The 16,232-nt window shown below is 37.9% G+C and overlaps 1 protein-coding gene across 4 annotated transcripts in view; it reads left to right on the top strand.

The window, feature by feature from the left end:
- Positions 1 to 16,232, top strand: part of Trps1 (transcriptional repressor GATA binding 1) — a 208,219-nt gene that overhangs the window by 17,751 nt on the left and 174,236 nt on the right. For 2 of the 4 annotated variants that reach the window (XM_042055701.1, XM_038343056.1), the window contains exon 2: positions 6,040 to 6,968. In XM_042055701.1, the coding sequence (XP_041911635.1) occupies positions 6,042 to 6,968 (927 nt within the window). In that variant the 5' untranslated portion in view covers positions 6,040 to 6,041. Of the gene's footprint in view, positions 1 to 2,704; positions 2,742 to 6,039; positions 6,969 to 16,232 lie in introns of those variants that run through there. The other 2 variants (XM_038343055.1, XM_038343057.1) reach the window with 2 other exon arrangements.

Genomic DNA, 16,232 nt, shown 5'->3' with positions numbered 1-16,232 from the left:
CCACAAAAACCAATGAGCAGACACATATGTTCCATAAAGAAGAAACTTCCCATGTTCATATGGAAGCTATCTAGTTTGCTATAGGCTCAAGACTTGACCTCCCTTTTATTTTGCTATCAGTTGCTTAATTCTTTAGATTCATTGTGGGATACTTTTGATCAAAAGGAACATTTTATTCTTTGTTTGCTCCTTTTAATTTTTTTATAAAAGCTCCAAGAAATGTGTAATTAATAACTTTGTACTTTATGCTAGTGATATAAGCAAGCATGGTATAAATATCTTTTTAGTAAAGATTATAGCATGATGACTTCTTTCTTGTGTTTAACTTTGATTTCAAGCACTTGAAAGTTTTATTATCTGGAAAACAAAAAGAACAAGTCATTTGGTATAATATATTATGAAAATCCATAGTGCTACTTATAGAATAACTCATACATGACAAGATTCCAGGCTGAAGTCAGATTACACAATCTAATCCCCCTTAATTTTTCCAGTGTTGTTGAGAATATATATATATGTGTGTGTGTGTGTGTGTGTGTGTGTGTGTGTGTGTGTGTGTGTGTGGTGTGTGTGTGTGTGGTATGTGGTGTGTGTGTGTGTGTGTGTGTGTGTGGTGTGTGTGTGTGTGTGTATGTGTGTGTGTGTGTGTGTGTGTGGTGTGTGTGTGTGTGGTATGTGGTGTGTGTGTGTGTGTGTGTAGGATATATACATACACACAATATAGTACATGCATGAAATGACCTTTAGAAAGCTATTCAAAGAAAAGATCACTTAAAATTGTTTCACTTGATTTTTAAGCATAGTTTTTCTCTTTGAGTTTAATGACAAAGAGTATAATTAAATAATGCTTGCTGTGTTTGGCTCACAATTGACACTGGTATATGAATGCTTAAGGGTTTCAATCATTCAGTGAAGGACATTCGTGTGTGTGTTGGTTTAGGACACCTTTAGTTGTTAGTGGTTTTATATTTCATCATCTTGGTAAGAAATTGGACAAAGGTATTTCAAAGGCAAAATTAAAATGCTATTACCAGGGTCATTATAGTCACAAAGCCAGGGGAAACTGAAAATTAATTAAATTCTTACCTTGTACAGGTAAAAGGGTCAGAAAATAGGAGGGGTTTACCTTAAACCACTAGGCCCTGATGATCATATCTAAAACTGGACACATGACTTCCTTCCCAGTCTTCCTTCTACTGTTTTCTTTCCTTTGTTTGTCTGAAGCCAAAGCAATACAAAGAGCATATACTTTAATCCTTTGATTCCTAAGAGTTTCTCATTCAATGGGAACAAATTCTAGTTTTCATCATGCTGAGTTTGAGTTTAGTTTCTTTTTCAATTTCTCCAAAAATTTGTTTCCCTTGTCAGGCAGTTTGATTATTGATTACACGGATAGCTGGAGTAGAAGCATTTCATAATACATTTCATGAATGTATATATTTGTGAGCATGTAGCTGTTTTGCACATGTGCATATAAATGTATATGCAGATATATGAAATGTAACACATTTATTAGTGGAGAGTATACATTGTCTAGATAACAGAAGATATTGTTTCCAGTTTCTGTGAAGTAGCCACCATGAGAAAAGATTCAGTCTTAACAAAGAAGATTCTTTTATATATTTAACCGTTTTAACCATCGAAATAAAGAGTATTTTGGCTTAACTTCCAATGTTAAATATTTCCACTGCACTAATCAAGTACAATACATTGCATTATTCTATTTTATTTTAAATAACTGTGAGCTCTAAGAATAGTTTTTTAATTTTATTTTTCTAATTGAAAATGAAATATTAGTTGAGGGTTAAACTTAGGAGTTTTGCAACAATGATATCTTATATCTTAGAACAATTTGGAGAAGCCTGGCATATTGTTTAATATCTTGGCAGTTGGGTTAGATGATTTTATTAAGGAGATGTGTGTTTGTGTGCATGGGAAATGGTGTAAATATAGACAATGTTGAACATTCTGTTAGTATGTTGTAGTTCTTCATTGCTCAATTATCGTGAAGTTGTAAATGAAGGGTTTTGATTTCCTCTGGTCACTTCCCCTAGTAACCTCATTACCTAAAAATGTTATAGTGTGGATCTGCTTTAACTAGCATTTTGAATTTTTTGCTCTTTTTGCTTGACAAAGGGATATTGCTATGGAGTAGCATGACACATTTTCAAGTAAAATCGTCCTAACTGATGACTGACCTTCATTCATATGACTGTGCATTTTAATGATTTTCAAAGTCCCTCTAGAAAAAAATCATTGCTGGTGTGTACAAATTTAGATTCCCTATCCACCTAGCATTGGTAAGTGTGACAGTCCTCAGGGTTGAGGCGGTTCCAGAGTTTGAATAACCACACCAGTATTTCAATCTTTTGGAAAACAAATTGTCCCGTGATATTCTGTATTACTCTCCTTCCGTGACTGCACTGTTAAAACCCAGGAAGAAAAGTCTTCTGCCCTGGTCTGCTTGGGTTTTTATCTGATGTTTTACCAGCCCAGGGTGCTGGTGTGCTGATGTATTTTATGTGTGATATGTTCAAGCATGTGTATATTATTTAAGAAGAGAATCTTTTTTGTGTGTTGTTTGTTGTACAGATATACAGATCGGCTCTCAAAATGTCCTTAGTGCCATCTTCTAAGACAATTAGCTTCCCGAGAGTTGGCTAATAGAATTAATACTTGCAGAAAGCACTCTAAAGCCACCCACATGCCTTATGAAGTCAATGCTGGGTATGGCTTTACAAGTATGTGATCTATTTTTTTCACAGGAGAATGCTCACTGGAAAAGTTCTTGGCACACAGTAAAACATCGTGCAATCTGTTATTTGTCTTAGAGATAATAACTGGCGGGTGGCTATAGTCTTGTGTTATCTAACTTATGACTTGAGAGGGGAGTTTCTTCCACTCAGAAGTATTGCAAATGTGCTTATATTTACATAATATGTCACTCTGAAAAATTATGATGATATAATTCCAGTAAAAAAATTTCTATAACTACTTCAAAGTATTCTCAAATAAATTAACTACATTTTTTTGAACAGCAACTGAAACGAACATGCCCCCTACCCCCCCACAGCTCAATATAAAACCCAAATGACCTCTCTGATTGTTCTTTGAAGTTTTAGCAGTTTAACGTTCTTTGCAATGTATATTATTAAGGACTCTGTTAAACATAAGGCATCAGTGAGTCATCCTTTTTCTGAAGGTCTGTTCATGGGTGGAAGTAGGAACTAAAATTTTTGAAGATAATAATTTAATTAAATTGCATATTTTTCCTCAGGAGCTAATGATGCGGGTGGAGTCATTTTTAACCTTTGACCTGCTACATTTCTTCAAGATAATGATAAATCAGCCGAGATCTAAAACATTTTTTCTTCTGAAAAATGACTTTTTCCTCCAATATGAATGTATTTAGATCAATTTACTTTAAAGTATTTTATCTTCATTCCCTTGCCATTTTTTTTGCCAATCACTTTGACATTAATATATGGGCATAAACCATTCACCTTTCATTTTGATAGATGGGTAAGCTTAATGAATCAGATTATGATTTCTTTAGACATTCTGATTTTCATACATAATTTCCTACAGTTTTGGGTAACCTCATTCATAGCGTTTCAGTCAGTCACTGTTAGAATGTAGGTATATTAAGCAAAAAGGTTCAAATCCAATCGTTATGGTTTTTAAGCACTTGGCCGAAGAAAGACTGTATTGTGTTTGATATGGACGAGATTATGTGCAGTGGTGAACAAAATAGAATTTTAGAAGATGAGGCAAGAGGTGCCTCCCAAACCAATATTATTTATGTGCTGGAACATGTAGGAACAGCTTATATTATGAACATCCTGTCTTCTAGGTCAAGTTTAAATATAAGTTCATAAATACATACACACACATATATAAAGGTATCCATACCTCACATGGGCTTTTTAATTTGTAAACACATACATAAATGCATGCACAGAAAGACACACACACACACACACACACACACACACAGTTTTGAGATATATGTCTCACGGAGGTCCACACTTTGGCTCAGAACTCCTGGCTTCTAGGGATATTCTTTCAGGATTCCTAATTCTTGGTACCACAAACACCTGCTATTATGCCTGGCTTAAAGCAGCATGTGTATTGTTTACATTTATGGTTTAATCCTTGACTGATTTCTTAGATTCTTACTTTTCCCCTTCAAATTTCCCCCTTGGTTAGCTACCAGGAAAATTGCCCTGTAGACTTTCACATGTCCACCCAAGGCTACCGGAGCCTCATCCAATAGACAACTATAGGTGTTTTAAAGTGTTGTCTAGAAAAGCAACATTGAAATATAAACATTGCAAAAATATAGGCAATGTGTGTATTGAGTTATAAAGAAGGCACCTAGCTTCTTTTACTTGAGGCTCTCATGGGTTGGCAAGGAAGTTCTACATTCCTCCTCCATCCCATGGGTTAACGTAGCTTTTGACTGATGTTTGCTCCTGAGTTTGCACTTTCTTACCTATTTTTCTTATTCAATGGAGGGAATTTCTCTGGACATTTGATAAATGATATTACTGGTTCCTAAAGACAGCACTGTAGTTTTTAAGGGACTGCTGTACTGACTTCGACATGAGTTACTAAAGTGAAATAGCACCCAGCAAGGATTATTTACACATCTAGTACATTATCTTGTTTGGTGATTCATTTTCCAACAAATTGGTGTAAGTAGAACTTCTTGGAAGTGAAGGTCCACCCATGCCTCTCAGGCTAGTGCGATCCTGCTGCACACTGAAGACTTGCAGAGGAAAGAGCTAAGCAAGGCTTTTCCATTGGATTTTTCCAGCTATTTTTCCCTAGCTGCAGTATAATGCACTACTAAACTGGCCGTTACAGCAGAGCCTACTCATAATAAAGAAAACTTGTTTTATTAGAGAGTAGCAGGTAGAATTTTCAGAGAGACATTTTGAGGAATGGCTTAGGCAACTCTTGAACTTTTCAGCTGGAAGATTAAAGAACAAAGGCTATAGAGCCCTGTGCTCAACCAGCCTTTGTTAGTATGGGTTTTAATTAGTAGGACACTCTTCATTTCTCAAGGTTGTTACAGTTCTGATAACTACATCCTTGTACAGGTATTTATCACTAAGGTCTCAGTTTGACTTTAGCCACTGATGTCACAAAGTCCCAAGGCACACTAGAGCTGGTGTGGGAACAAAGCCACTGTAAACTGCTAAGATCTTGTCATTTCAGCCTCAGAGAGACAGTGACCTTTATCAGCTTCCATACTGTTCTCTAGGTGAGAACCCAAGGGTTTAGCATGCAGAGTCCCCGTGAAACCTCACTTGCCACTGTAGGGCATTCCCTGCCCTTCTCCCAATCTCTAGGATGGTACCCATACATTTTCAAGAAATTCTTCATAGGGCTGAGCAGAAATGTTTATTATCCCCTGTACTGGTAGTATGTAGACAGTTTTCATTCAGTTCATAACATGGATGTCAGTGTTATTTTGACATGAATCTATTCCTTTGAAACTATATTCTTATTAGTTTGACAATATTCCATTGTAGTAATTATATGCATATTTCTATACATTTTTTTTTCATGGAAGCAAGCATGCAGTTTGTGTTTCGTAAAGTTAAACTTGTACATATATGTTCTATAAACATAGCATATCTGTATATATAAAATCTATAGCATCTATAAATATATGTGTACTTATCATTGACCAAAATTGAATATAAGGAAATTAGGCAAAAATAAGATGGTAGGAATAATTAATAGTGTGGATAATAATGAGTCTTTTAATATTCATAGCATGTTTTAAAAGAATAGATCAGCCAGTTTTTGTGTTAAGCAGTTCTAAATATCAAATATTATTTGCTTTTACCTGTTTGCCTCTCTGTCCTTTTCCATTCTGAAATTTTTGATGGTTTTTTCCTCCCCTAGAGGAACTATTTAGTTGTGCATCTTAGCCTTTGAGTTGCCTAAGTAGAAGACCCCAGAATGGGCTACCTGTCTGTAATCTTCAAATAACCATACCCCTTTCTTTTCCCCATGTGTTCACAGATATGGTCCGGAAAAAGAACCCCCCTCTGAGAAACGTTGCTAGTGAAGGCGAGGGTCACACCCTGGAGCCAATAGCTACAGAGAGCAAGGTGTCTGCAAAGGACAAAGAGTTTTCTGCAGATCAGATGTCAGAAAATACAGATCACAGCGATGCTGCAGAACTGAACACGAAAGAGGAGCCCAGCTTGCATGGCCAAGATCCATCTCCTAGCAGTAAGAAGGACTTGCAAATCTCAGGCCTGAGTGAGAAGGCTGGCTTCAATTATGATAGCCCGAGTAAGGGAGGAAACCTTGCCTCCTTCCCGCATGATGAGGTAACAGACAGAAATATGTTGGCTTTCTCATCTCCAGCTGCTGGGGGAGTCTGCGAGCCCTTGAAGTCTCCTCAAAGAGCAGAGGCAGATGACCCTCAAGATATGGCCTGCACCCCATCAGGGGATTCATTGGAGACAAAAGAAGAGCATAAAATGTCACCAAAGGCTACCGAGGAAACAGGGCCAGTGCAGAGTAGTCAGGCCAATTGTCAAGGTTTGAGCCCGGTTTCCGCGGCCTCAAAAAACCCACAAGTGCCTTCAGATGGGGGTGTAAGACTGAGCAAACCCAAAACTGACTTACTGGTGAATGACAACCCAGACCCGGCACCTCTGTCTCCAGAGCTTCAGGACTTTAAATGCAATATCTGTGGATACGGTTACTATGGCAATGACCCCACAGATCTGATTAAGCACTTCCGAAAGTATCATTTAGGACTGCATAATCGCACCAGGCAGGATGCTGAGTTGGACAGCAAAATCCTAGCCCTCCATAACATGGTGCAGTTCAGCCATTCCAAAGACTTCCAGAAGGTCAACCGCTCTGTGCTTCCGGGTGTGCTGCAGGACATCAGCCCCTCACGGCCCGCTTTACTAAATGGCACCTATGATGTACAGGTTCGTGTTTTCTCTTGTGATTTCTAGGAGAAGCAACAAGGAGTTAGTGATGAAATGTGAATTCATAGTTTTATGTTCAAAGAGAGGGCCCAAATAAGAAAATTTTACACTTTATAGAAAAGATATACATATTTTATTGCGGCTTCATTCAAATATGTATTCAGAGTTGATTTGGCCTTCTCATTGTGGGGGTGAAAAAAGTCCAGAATTCCCAGTAGATTTGGAAAAAAAATCTTCTCATGGAATTAGCTAAAGTTCATATTTCTTGATCTGCTTCATGATAGGTGGGTGTTTTCTGCCTTCCAACCATCGTAGAGATCTATGAATACACATACATGATCATAAGTCATTGTCTTGTTCTCGTTTCAGACTATCGGACTCCTCCTGTATTCTTCCTCCTGGGTCAGTCTATCTTGTGCCTTAGAGTAGGACTTGATTTTATAGTTAGTCTAATTAGGTTTGGGTCATATTGATGATGATGGAGATATACTCTTGATAGATCAAAATAATTGCAACTGAATATTTGGAAGCAACATTTTGCATTAATTGAAAACCTCAGTGAGACTGTAAGTCGTAGAGTGCTCAGAATGACTTTAAAGTAAGCCACTAAGGCATTCTTGTCTCCACTTAAGGAGAATGGCAATCATTTATGAAAGCAGTTAGTAATGATTTAGGCTTACACTTTTATTGAAACCCGTGCACTGTTTTCATCTATTTTTCTGCCCTCAGTTGACATCATAGGTATGAAAAGCCCTAATGTGTAATATTTTTAATTTGAAAGAAACATGAAAGTGAATGTGAAGAAATTCAGTATTTAATTTTAATTTAATCTTGGTGATTTAAGCTCTGTTGAAGCTCATGGCCAGACCAACAAAGAGTATTAGATTTTGCTGCATTCTATAAATCTTATTGACTTACTGAGCCAGGGAGATCACAAAGCATGGGATGGTAAATGCTCTTCTTATCTATGAATTTTCAGAAGTACCACTGGACTACTGAATTCTCTTAACACCTCTTTTACCAGGGAAGCCCCTTAACATTCATTTTTCTCAGCTGCCGATCCACAGTACCTCATTCCTATGCTTTTCTAGTGATGGAGTGGCGAGAAGAAAGACACAGGACTTACAGAAGATAGCCAGAAAACTGTTTTGCAATATCTGTATGAAGGATGTGGATAGAAATTCTGAGTCCTTCCAGTGTCAGGATGGCCATGGCCATTTCAAAGGAGTTAGGGAGAAAACTTAAGAAGGTAGTTTCATCTTTAAAGTTTCCATTTGCTCACTGAATTTCTGCAAATAGAATTATTTCTGTGGAGCAAATTAAGGCAACGTAGTTATTATGCATGAAAGCCACATGCTTTGAGCTCCTGTCTTATTAAAGATCATTTCACTGTCTTGTGTCAGATAGACTCTGCTGTCAAACTCTGATTTGGAAAGCAAATACGTGTTTTAGATAAAAGGGTTGGAAGTGCACAATGTCACTGTGCGAAACGGTGTTTTATAATTAGCAAGTAATATGATGTTAATACCTGGATTTCCGGCAGTTTCAATTCATTCACTCTGGGGACGACTTCTGAGGGAAGCTGATCCCGGCTGTCAGGAAGGCTCTAAAAAGATTACTAAGGCCTAGGGTTTGGAAGAATTCAGATTTTTAAACACACTTCCATTTCCCCCAAATAGTTATTTGTTAAGTTCTTAGTTATTTATAGTAAAGTTTATGTTTGGGTGGAACACTTTTCCTGGGCAGTGATTTTGGAAATGAAACAGATGTGCGAGCTATCTGAGTTTGGAAATAAAACAGCTGATCGTGGACTGGGCTGTGCACTGCATCCCTGCTCTGCATGCAGCAAAGAAGGAAAGTGAGAGGACCCCATGGGCAGGAAGGTGATCTGGGTAGAATTCTTTTATTTTCTTCTATTTCAGTTGGAGAGAACTGGTCCTGCTATGACTAGATTAAAACAACCCATGGGAAAAGTGGGTGGTTATTTCAAAGACAGCACTGGGTGTGGGGCCAGATCTAAAGAAACGTAACCTCATTTTGTGAAGAGAGAACCAAGTACATTATAGACCAATGATGATTTTGAACATATATGGTTTGAGCTACATACCCAATATTGATGCAAAAGCATGTCTGAAGATAAATAACTAATTAGTTTCCATGCTGAACCAACAAACCATATACTCATACTCCTACGTATACTCAACAATAAAGCAATGTTTTGAATATTCTTTTCTCTAACATATTTATGCTGCAGAAATGCTCTTTAAGAGTTCTTTCTTTAGACCCTGAACTGTGTTGGCTAAAACTCCCTGAGCTAAAATACTGATCAGTGAATTTTTTTAATGCAGAGTTTCATAAGAAATATGTATATCTATGCATCCATATAATGAATGCATGTTATGAGTTAATAGCTTGTGTATATTCTGATAAAATATTTTCCTAGACACCATTATTATGAACAATTTCAGGAATCATTTACTGAACTACACAATTTAAGTCAATTATAGAAATGGATGAGCAATTCATTAATCTTTTTCAATTAAACTGGCTTTTAGGAAATGTTCAGAGCAGTTGGTTGTTAATGATAGTTTTATATCCCTCTAGATCAAGAAAAAGGAAAAAGAGGGAAAAACTCAGAGGACTATGTGGCTTTGATCTATAGTTTGGTTTGACATGATGGTTTAATATAAATTGAACCAACTTAACTGTAAATACAAGGTAGCCAGTTTGGAAGATAGAGTAATTTAAGCAGTGTCTTAGATATTAATATATACTTTATAAACCTAAAATGTATGCTATCTGGGGGAACATTTGAAAATTCAACAGCACCAATATTTTATGACAATTTCATGTCCTTGCAAATGGTAGTTAAACAACTGGCCAAGGAATTATGTTATTTTTGTAAAAAATAATGTCAAGACGATTTTTTTTTTTTACATTTTTCTGTAGACAGCGAACCAGGAATAGGCAAAGACCACCTGCAGCGACCACTATAGAATCACAACTATCTTTTCTAGTTCTGAGGAATTCATGAGATCCAATACCATACATATTGCAGTAGTATGCATAACCCTGCAAACACAAAAGGGATAACCTTTGTATGGAAAAATAAAAAAATAAAAAATGACTCACCCAAACCCAAACTAAAAACAATTGAATCCAATGAACACCAGACATGCAAACAAACAAATAAATGAATAAATATATAAATAGCAACAACAAACAGCAAAAGAAGATGATGGCTAGCACTGAGCTACTTGAATGGATAAGGCTGCTAGATCCCAGTGTTTCACCCCCCCACACACACTCTGTGTTTTATCAGGGTTTTTTTTCCCCCTACATATTTGAAAATAATGGATATGGCATGATTGGTAAGCCTCATGTAATTTTTATTATCTGTATTCAGCCTTTGAGGCTCGCAAGTAGACCAATAATAGGACAAGAGATTGAGTTCTTTAAAAAGTAATTACAGCCTCTTTCTTTTTAATCTGCTTTATTATGCTTATATTTAAACCTTCTCTGAATGGAGGCCTGCATTAACCACGCCGACTCCGCTGTTTCATTAGGGCTTAATGTGCTGCGCATTAGAGCGTTTGCATCATCTTTATGGGGGAGCTTTTAGCTCTCAGATCAGGTTATAAAATTAGGAGCCCTGTCAAGTTGTGCTTCCCACGGGAAAGTGTTTACACTATTCCACGTTGATAAAAGCTCAAGATGCACACAAAACCTTCCCATGTTAGCTGATCTTTTCTGTTGTTCTACATTATTCAAGACTCCATGAAAGTAGCTACTGGGTTCCATTTGGGACCTTCCTTTTGGCCTTTAGTGAAGCCCTACATTTACTGGAAGGACCCCTTTCTTAACTTACCAAGGAGTCTCTTCTGTCTGAACCAGGAGTACTGCATTCCTGCTTTGTAAATATTTTTATCCCAGTTGTACAATATGTCATGTTAGAAACAGGAAGAGCAGATTTACGTGATAGGAAACTGCCCTTTGTTTTTATATTTTCAGCACATTTAACCATAGGAGCTTTCTATATTTTTAACATATATGTGTGTTCAACTGAATGCTGGAATTACAATTTTGATTAAAATAATAAAAGAAAAAACAAAAACAAAACACCCAGGACCATTAATCTCATTGTGGTTTATTTTGACTTGTCTTGAATTTTACTTCCAAATATTTATTTTTTGCTTTGCAGTTTCCTTTGATCTGGAGTATAAGGGAAGTTGTAGGTCTTAGCAGGTTCTGTTTCTTTGTTTCTCCAAGTTTAAGGACTATTGCATTTTAGAAAAAAACTGGCGAATGAGACCTTAATCAATTCAGACTGTCTATGGTGTACAGAATATTTGACATGTGAATCCAGACTTATTTTCGTGGCTGTATCTCTTTAACAAGTAATAAAGTGTGCAAAATAAAACATATGCTCAACCCAAGGCCATAAAGCAAAGCAAAGCTCTGGCATTTACCAGGTTATTTTCATCAGTGGAGATGGCTGAGCTGGATAATTTAAGCCCCCCCCCCCTCCCCCCCGGCCCCGCAGGAGAAGTTTGACCGTTCTAAGTAATCCATTTACCTGTGTGGCAGTTAAATCTCCATTTGGCTGTGCTAACATGAGAGTGGTATGATAAATGTCTACTCCTCTTTGATTTTGGTTTCTTTGTTATCATTTAAAGAATGAGTACAATTTTCTAGAATAGTGTTTCTTTCAAGGCAGAATGTTTAGAATGAAAAAAAAACCATAATTATCAGTACATCCAATCAAATTTAGACTCATGCAACTCTTAATAAAAGTTTTATCTCCCAAATGTCCTTCTCTGCTAACTGTATCAAGTCGGCAGATTAGGGAGTGCTTTTCCTTCCTTGGGACACTGTAATTGCAGCAAACTTGCAGCGGTTGCAGGATCTACAGCGAGTACCCCAGCTAGAGGGAAGTATGGAGAGAGGAGCATTTCATTTTCTGATTTTCTTTATGCTGAGAATCACTAGACCAAACACGTAGTGACATCTTATTAATCCTATGACTTCCAGTCTTAACAAATATATTCTGCCTTTTCAGACCCTCCAACTTTCAATTTTATTGAGCACCAAATGCAGCATTTATGCGTTCAGTATTTTTAAGCTGATCTACTCTTCTTACATCATCTTTAAGTTTACATAATAAATATTGCGCATACCCTCCCTCCCACAGTTTTAGATTTGCATTTAATAATAGCCAGCATTTACTAAGGGTTTCTTATGGGCTGATGTGTCCCTGAGTTCTTTATGTGCACCAACCAGCTCATCTTCATAAAAACCCTTGAAGTAGACACTACCATTATGTCCATTAGAAGGGAAGAGGAAACAGGCATAGAAGGATTAAAGTGCCATGCCCACGAGCAGAGGATTGCCCAACTAGGGTTGATAGGGTGTAAACCATGATAAATAGGCTGCAGAAGCCTGGCTGCGTAACTACTGCGATACACACACTGCTTCCCAAAGGGAAACTGCCTTTACTGCAAATAGAAAAGAGTGGCAGACGAGCCCAGTAGCGAGGTGGGATCTTTGATCCTCATGCTGAATCATTTTAAATGAGATCACTTTGAGATTATGTGTTATCTAATCCAGGCGGTATGATGCTGCTTTATTGAAATTTACTGGGCTTATAATTGAAATCACTGAAAAGGAAATTAAATGTGTCGCTTTCTCTCTCGCTCTCTCTTTTTTAATTACTGTAATTCATTTTCACTGATTCTTTTGCCACAGACACTAGCAGTGACAGAGTGGGTACAGGACAAATTTGGACTTTCTCAGTTAAGACTGCAGTGTTATTCCCAAATGAAGGGATCGCGTCTGTATTCAGTTGTTTTATTTCACAGTCTCCTCATTCACAGGTCTTTGTTTTAAGAGCGGATGATCTGATAGATCCTGTGAGAGTTGTCCTATTCTCCTCTCCTTGCGGAGCTCAAGTCAGTTGTTTTGCCTGTGAAGACTAATGATAAGGAGAGGCACTTGCTTCCCATTCCCATTCTCCAAGGCTGTGGAATTAAGCTTTTAGCTTCTGCCTACATGAGGAGCAGGGACAGAGGTGGAGGCAGCAAACCAATTGAAATGCCTTTAGAGTGTTCAATTTGATCACGCTGCACGCCATCAGCTCGCTTGTGAGCTTTGTGATTTCACTGGGTTCTGAAATTGAGAAAAGTGTGGGATGCTGTGTGTAGCTGAAGAATTGAGATACCCTCCCTGTCCAGAACCCCTCTTTTCTCATGGGAGACGCAGGTTTAAAGATCACTAGGATTCTCTCATGTATTCAGTAGCTCAGGAATCCCGTAAGAAATGATGGTTTTCCACCTCATGGGCAGTCCTACCTTGACATCCCATTTTTATTTCCCAGTCAATATATGTAAACTGAAGTTATCAGAGCTTCTTTTGCCACTTTTCATTTAGAGTTCCATTTTAGTGAGTCAAGGCTGGGTATCTGGGCTTTGCTCTAGATTTCTGCTATCATCTTACCCCAAACAGTTGAGAGATTGTTCTGCTATTCTTTATTCTTGTTGTGTCCATCTTAATTATTTTTATTAAGTAAATTTAGGTTGTTTTCTTTTGGAAAAAAGTATTAATATATTATGCTGTGTGGTGTAGTATGTGTGTGTGTGATGTGTGTATGTGTGGTGTGTATATGTATAGCATGTGTGTATGTGTGTGGTATGCATGTGTTGACAGAGGTTTCTGTCCCTCCTGGTCCCACAGTCATTCAGTTCCAAAGAAACACAAAGAGGCCTACATTAATTATAAACTGGTTGGCCTATTAGGTCAGGCTTATCATTAATTAACTCTTACCTCTTACATCAACACATAATTCTTGTCTGTGTTAGCCACATGGCTTGGTATCCTTTATCAGTGAGGCATTCTCATCTCGCTTCCTCTGTTTCTGGGTGATGACTGCAAACTGAGCCTTTCCTCTTCCCAGAATTCTCCTATTCTGATATCCCTGCCTATACTTCCTGCCTGGCTATTGGCCAATCAGCATTTCATTAAACCAATACAAGTGACAAATCTTTACAGGGTACAAGACCATTGTCCTACGTACTTCCCCATCATTTTTCTTTTCAAAACAAGAACTCTGAATCTAATCTCCTTTGTATAGCTTTTTTTCCCCTGACCATTATCCACAACTTGAAACCAACACTCTAAACAGAGACAAACATCCATAATCCATTTGGGAGGGGGATGTAGGCATAGTTTTTTAGGCTATTTCATGCTGATTGGACATGCTGATAATCTTATGGGGACCTAAAGAAAATTTAGAATTATGATCAAGTCTTGACTGAAATACTCTGTGAGGCTTGATCATCTCAGCCAGCAATCTTGAGGCTGTTCTGAATGTAGAACTCAGAAGAAACTCCAACAGAGGGCCTCTGAAGTGTTGGATCAACTGGGCCATCTGCTTCTATCAGAGAATATTCAGGGGATCTTCTTTGGTCAAACATGATTTTTCTTAGCCCCAAATGAATTCACAGTCTCTCATTTCCCATGGAAACAAAAGCAAAACCTCTTCTCCAGAATAATGTATCTTTGACTTAAATTTTGAAGTCAAGGCATTTCCAGAATATAAATGTTGTATTAATCCAGCAACATTTATAATCAAATGTAGTTTAGCAACTGTTGCTTCTTCCTCAGCTATCAAACAATTCAAAGACAACACAATAACATTCAGTATTCAGATTCTCTGTGTATTTTCCATCTTTTCATGGCTTTATTTTAAATTCCATTTCTTTTATTTTTGAGACGGGGTTGGTTTCCCTGTGTATCCTTGACGGTCCTGGAAATAGCTCTGTAGACCAGGCTGTTCTTGAACTCTCATAAATCTGCCTCCAAGTGCTGGGATTAAAGGTGTATACCACCATACCCAACTACTTGTATGTGGTGTGTGTGTGTGTGTGTGTGTTGCATATGTGTGTGGTGTGTGTATGTGTAGTGTGTGTATGTGTAGCATATGTGTGTATGTGGTGTGTGTATGTGCGTGCGTGCGTGTGTGAGAGGGAGAGAGAGAGAGAGAGAGAGAGAGAGAGAGAGAGAGAGGTCAGAGGACAATTTTCAGAAGTTCTGTCTTACTTTCCAACCCATTTAAGCAGAGTCATTCTTGTTTATGCTGCTTTTTTTTTTTTTTTTTTATCTATGCCACACTAGCTGGTCAGAGTGTCTGGGCAATTCTCCTGTCTCAGCTGCCAATCTCAGCACAGGAGTGCTGGCACTGCAAGTGCATTTCGTCCCTTCCAGCTTCTTATAGGATCAAGCTTAGGACATCACACTTGCCCCGTATGAGTTTCTACCAGCTCCACCAGCTCCACTGCCCCATATTACTTTCTTTTATTCTTTCTATTCATTTATCCATTCTTTATCCTATCCTCGTTCTTCTTCCTCTTCCTTGTTATTTTTCTTCTTCTCTTGCTCCCCTTCCTCCCTTCATTTTGTTTAATTTACTTTCTGTTCTGAAGCTCTTTCTCCCCCTTGCTCATTCCTTTCTCTTCAGAAATCTGTCAGCATTTCCTGAGAGAACCTTTCATTGTTCCCTGTCACTTCCTTACACCTGGGTAGCCGTTCCATGTCTTCTGCCTTGGAGGGCCATCTTCAGATGCCAGCTTGCCTGTGTACAGCTCCCATGTTGCCTCTGGAACCCTTTTCTGGCTTTTTAGTCTGTTAGGTACTCTTCTTTTGTTTTCATGGAACTATGGACTCAACAGAAACTGCTTGTGCTCCATTATTCTTATCTGTTTACACGTGTTTAAAAAATTTAGTTCTCTCTCTCTCTCTCTCTCTGTGTGTGTGTGTGTGTGTGTGTGTGTGTGTGTGTTTGTGGTGGGGGGCACATTGTACATGTGCATGCAGTTGCCTGACGACAAAGGAAGGCACCTGATCTTACTGGGGCTAGATATACCTGACATTGGTTCTAGGAACTGAACTCAGATCCTCTACAAGAGAAATATGTGTTATTTAATGCTGAGCTGTCTGTCTAGCCACATGTGTGAGATTTTTCTGTTAAATCACAGACATTGGTCTGTTCTGGACTATCATTTCCTGCTGATTCCCAGTGCTTTTCAACTAATACGGGTGCTACAAACAACCTCTTTCATTGGAAAATATTCGGTACTTTAAGGGATTAAACTCAGTTTTCTTGTTAAAATTCCTCTTTCATTTTCCCTAGATTTTCATTTTTTTTTTTTTTTTTTTTTTTTTTTTTTTTTTTTTTTTGTCAGTGGGCAGTAGCCATGTTGGGCTTATGGG

The sequence above is a fragment of the Arvicola amphibius genome, chromosome 9 (assembly GCF_903992535.2).
Source record: "Arvicola amphibius chromosome 9, mArvAmp1.2, whole genome shotgun sequence".
In the NCBI taxonomy this organism is placed as follows: domain Eukaryota; kingdom Metazoa; phylum Chordata; class Mammalia; order Rodentia; family Cricetidae; genus Arvicola; species Arvicola amphibius.
This window is presented reverse-complemented; position numbering and strand designations above follow the sequence as displayed.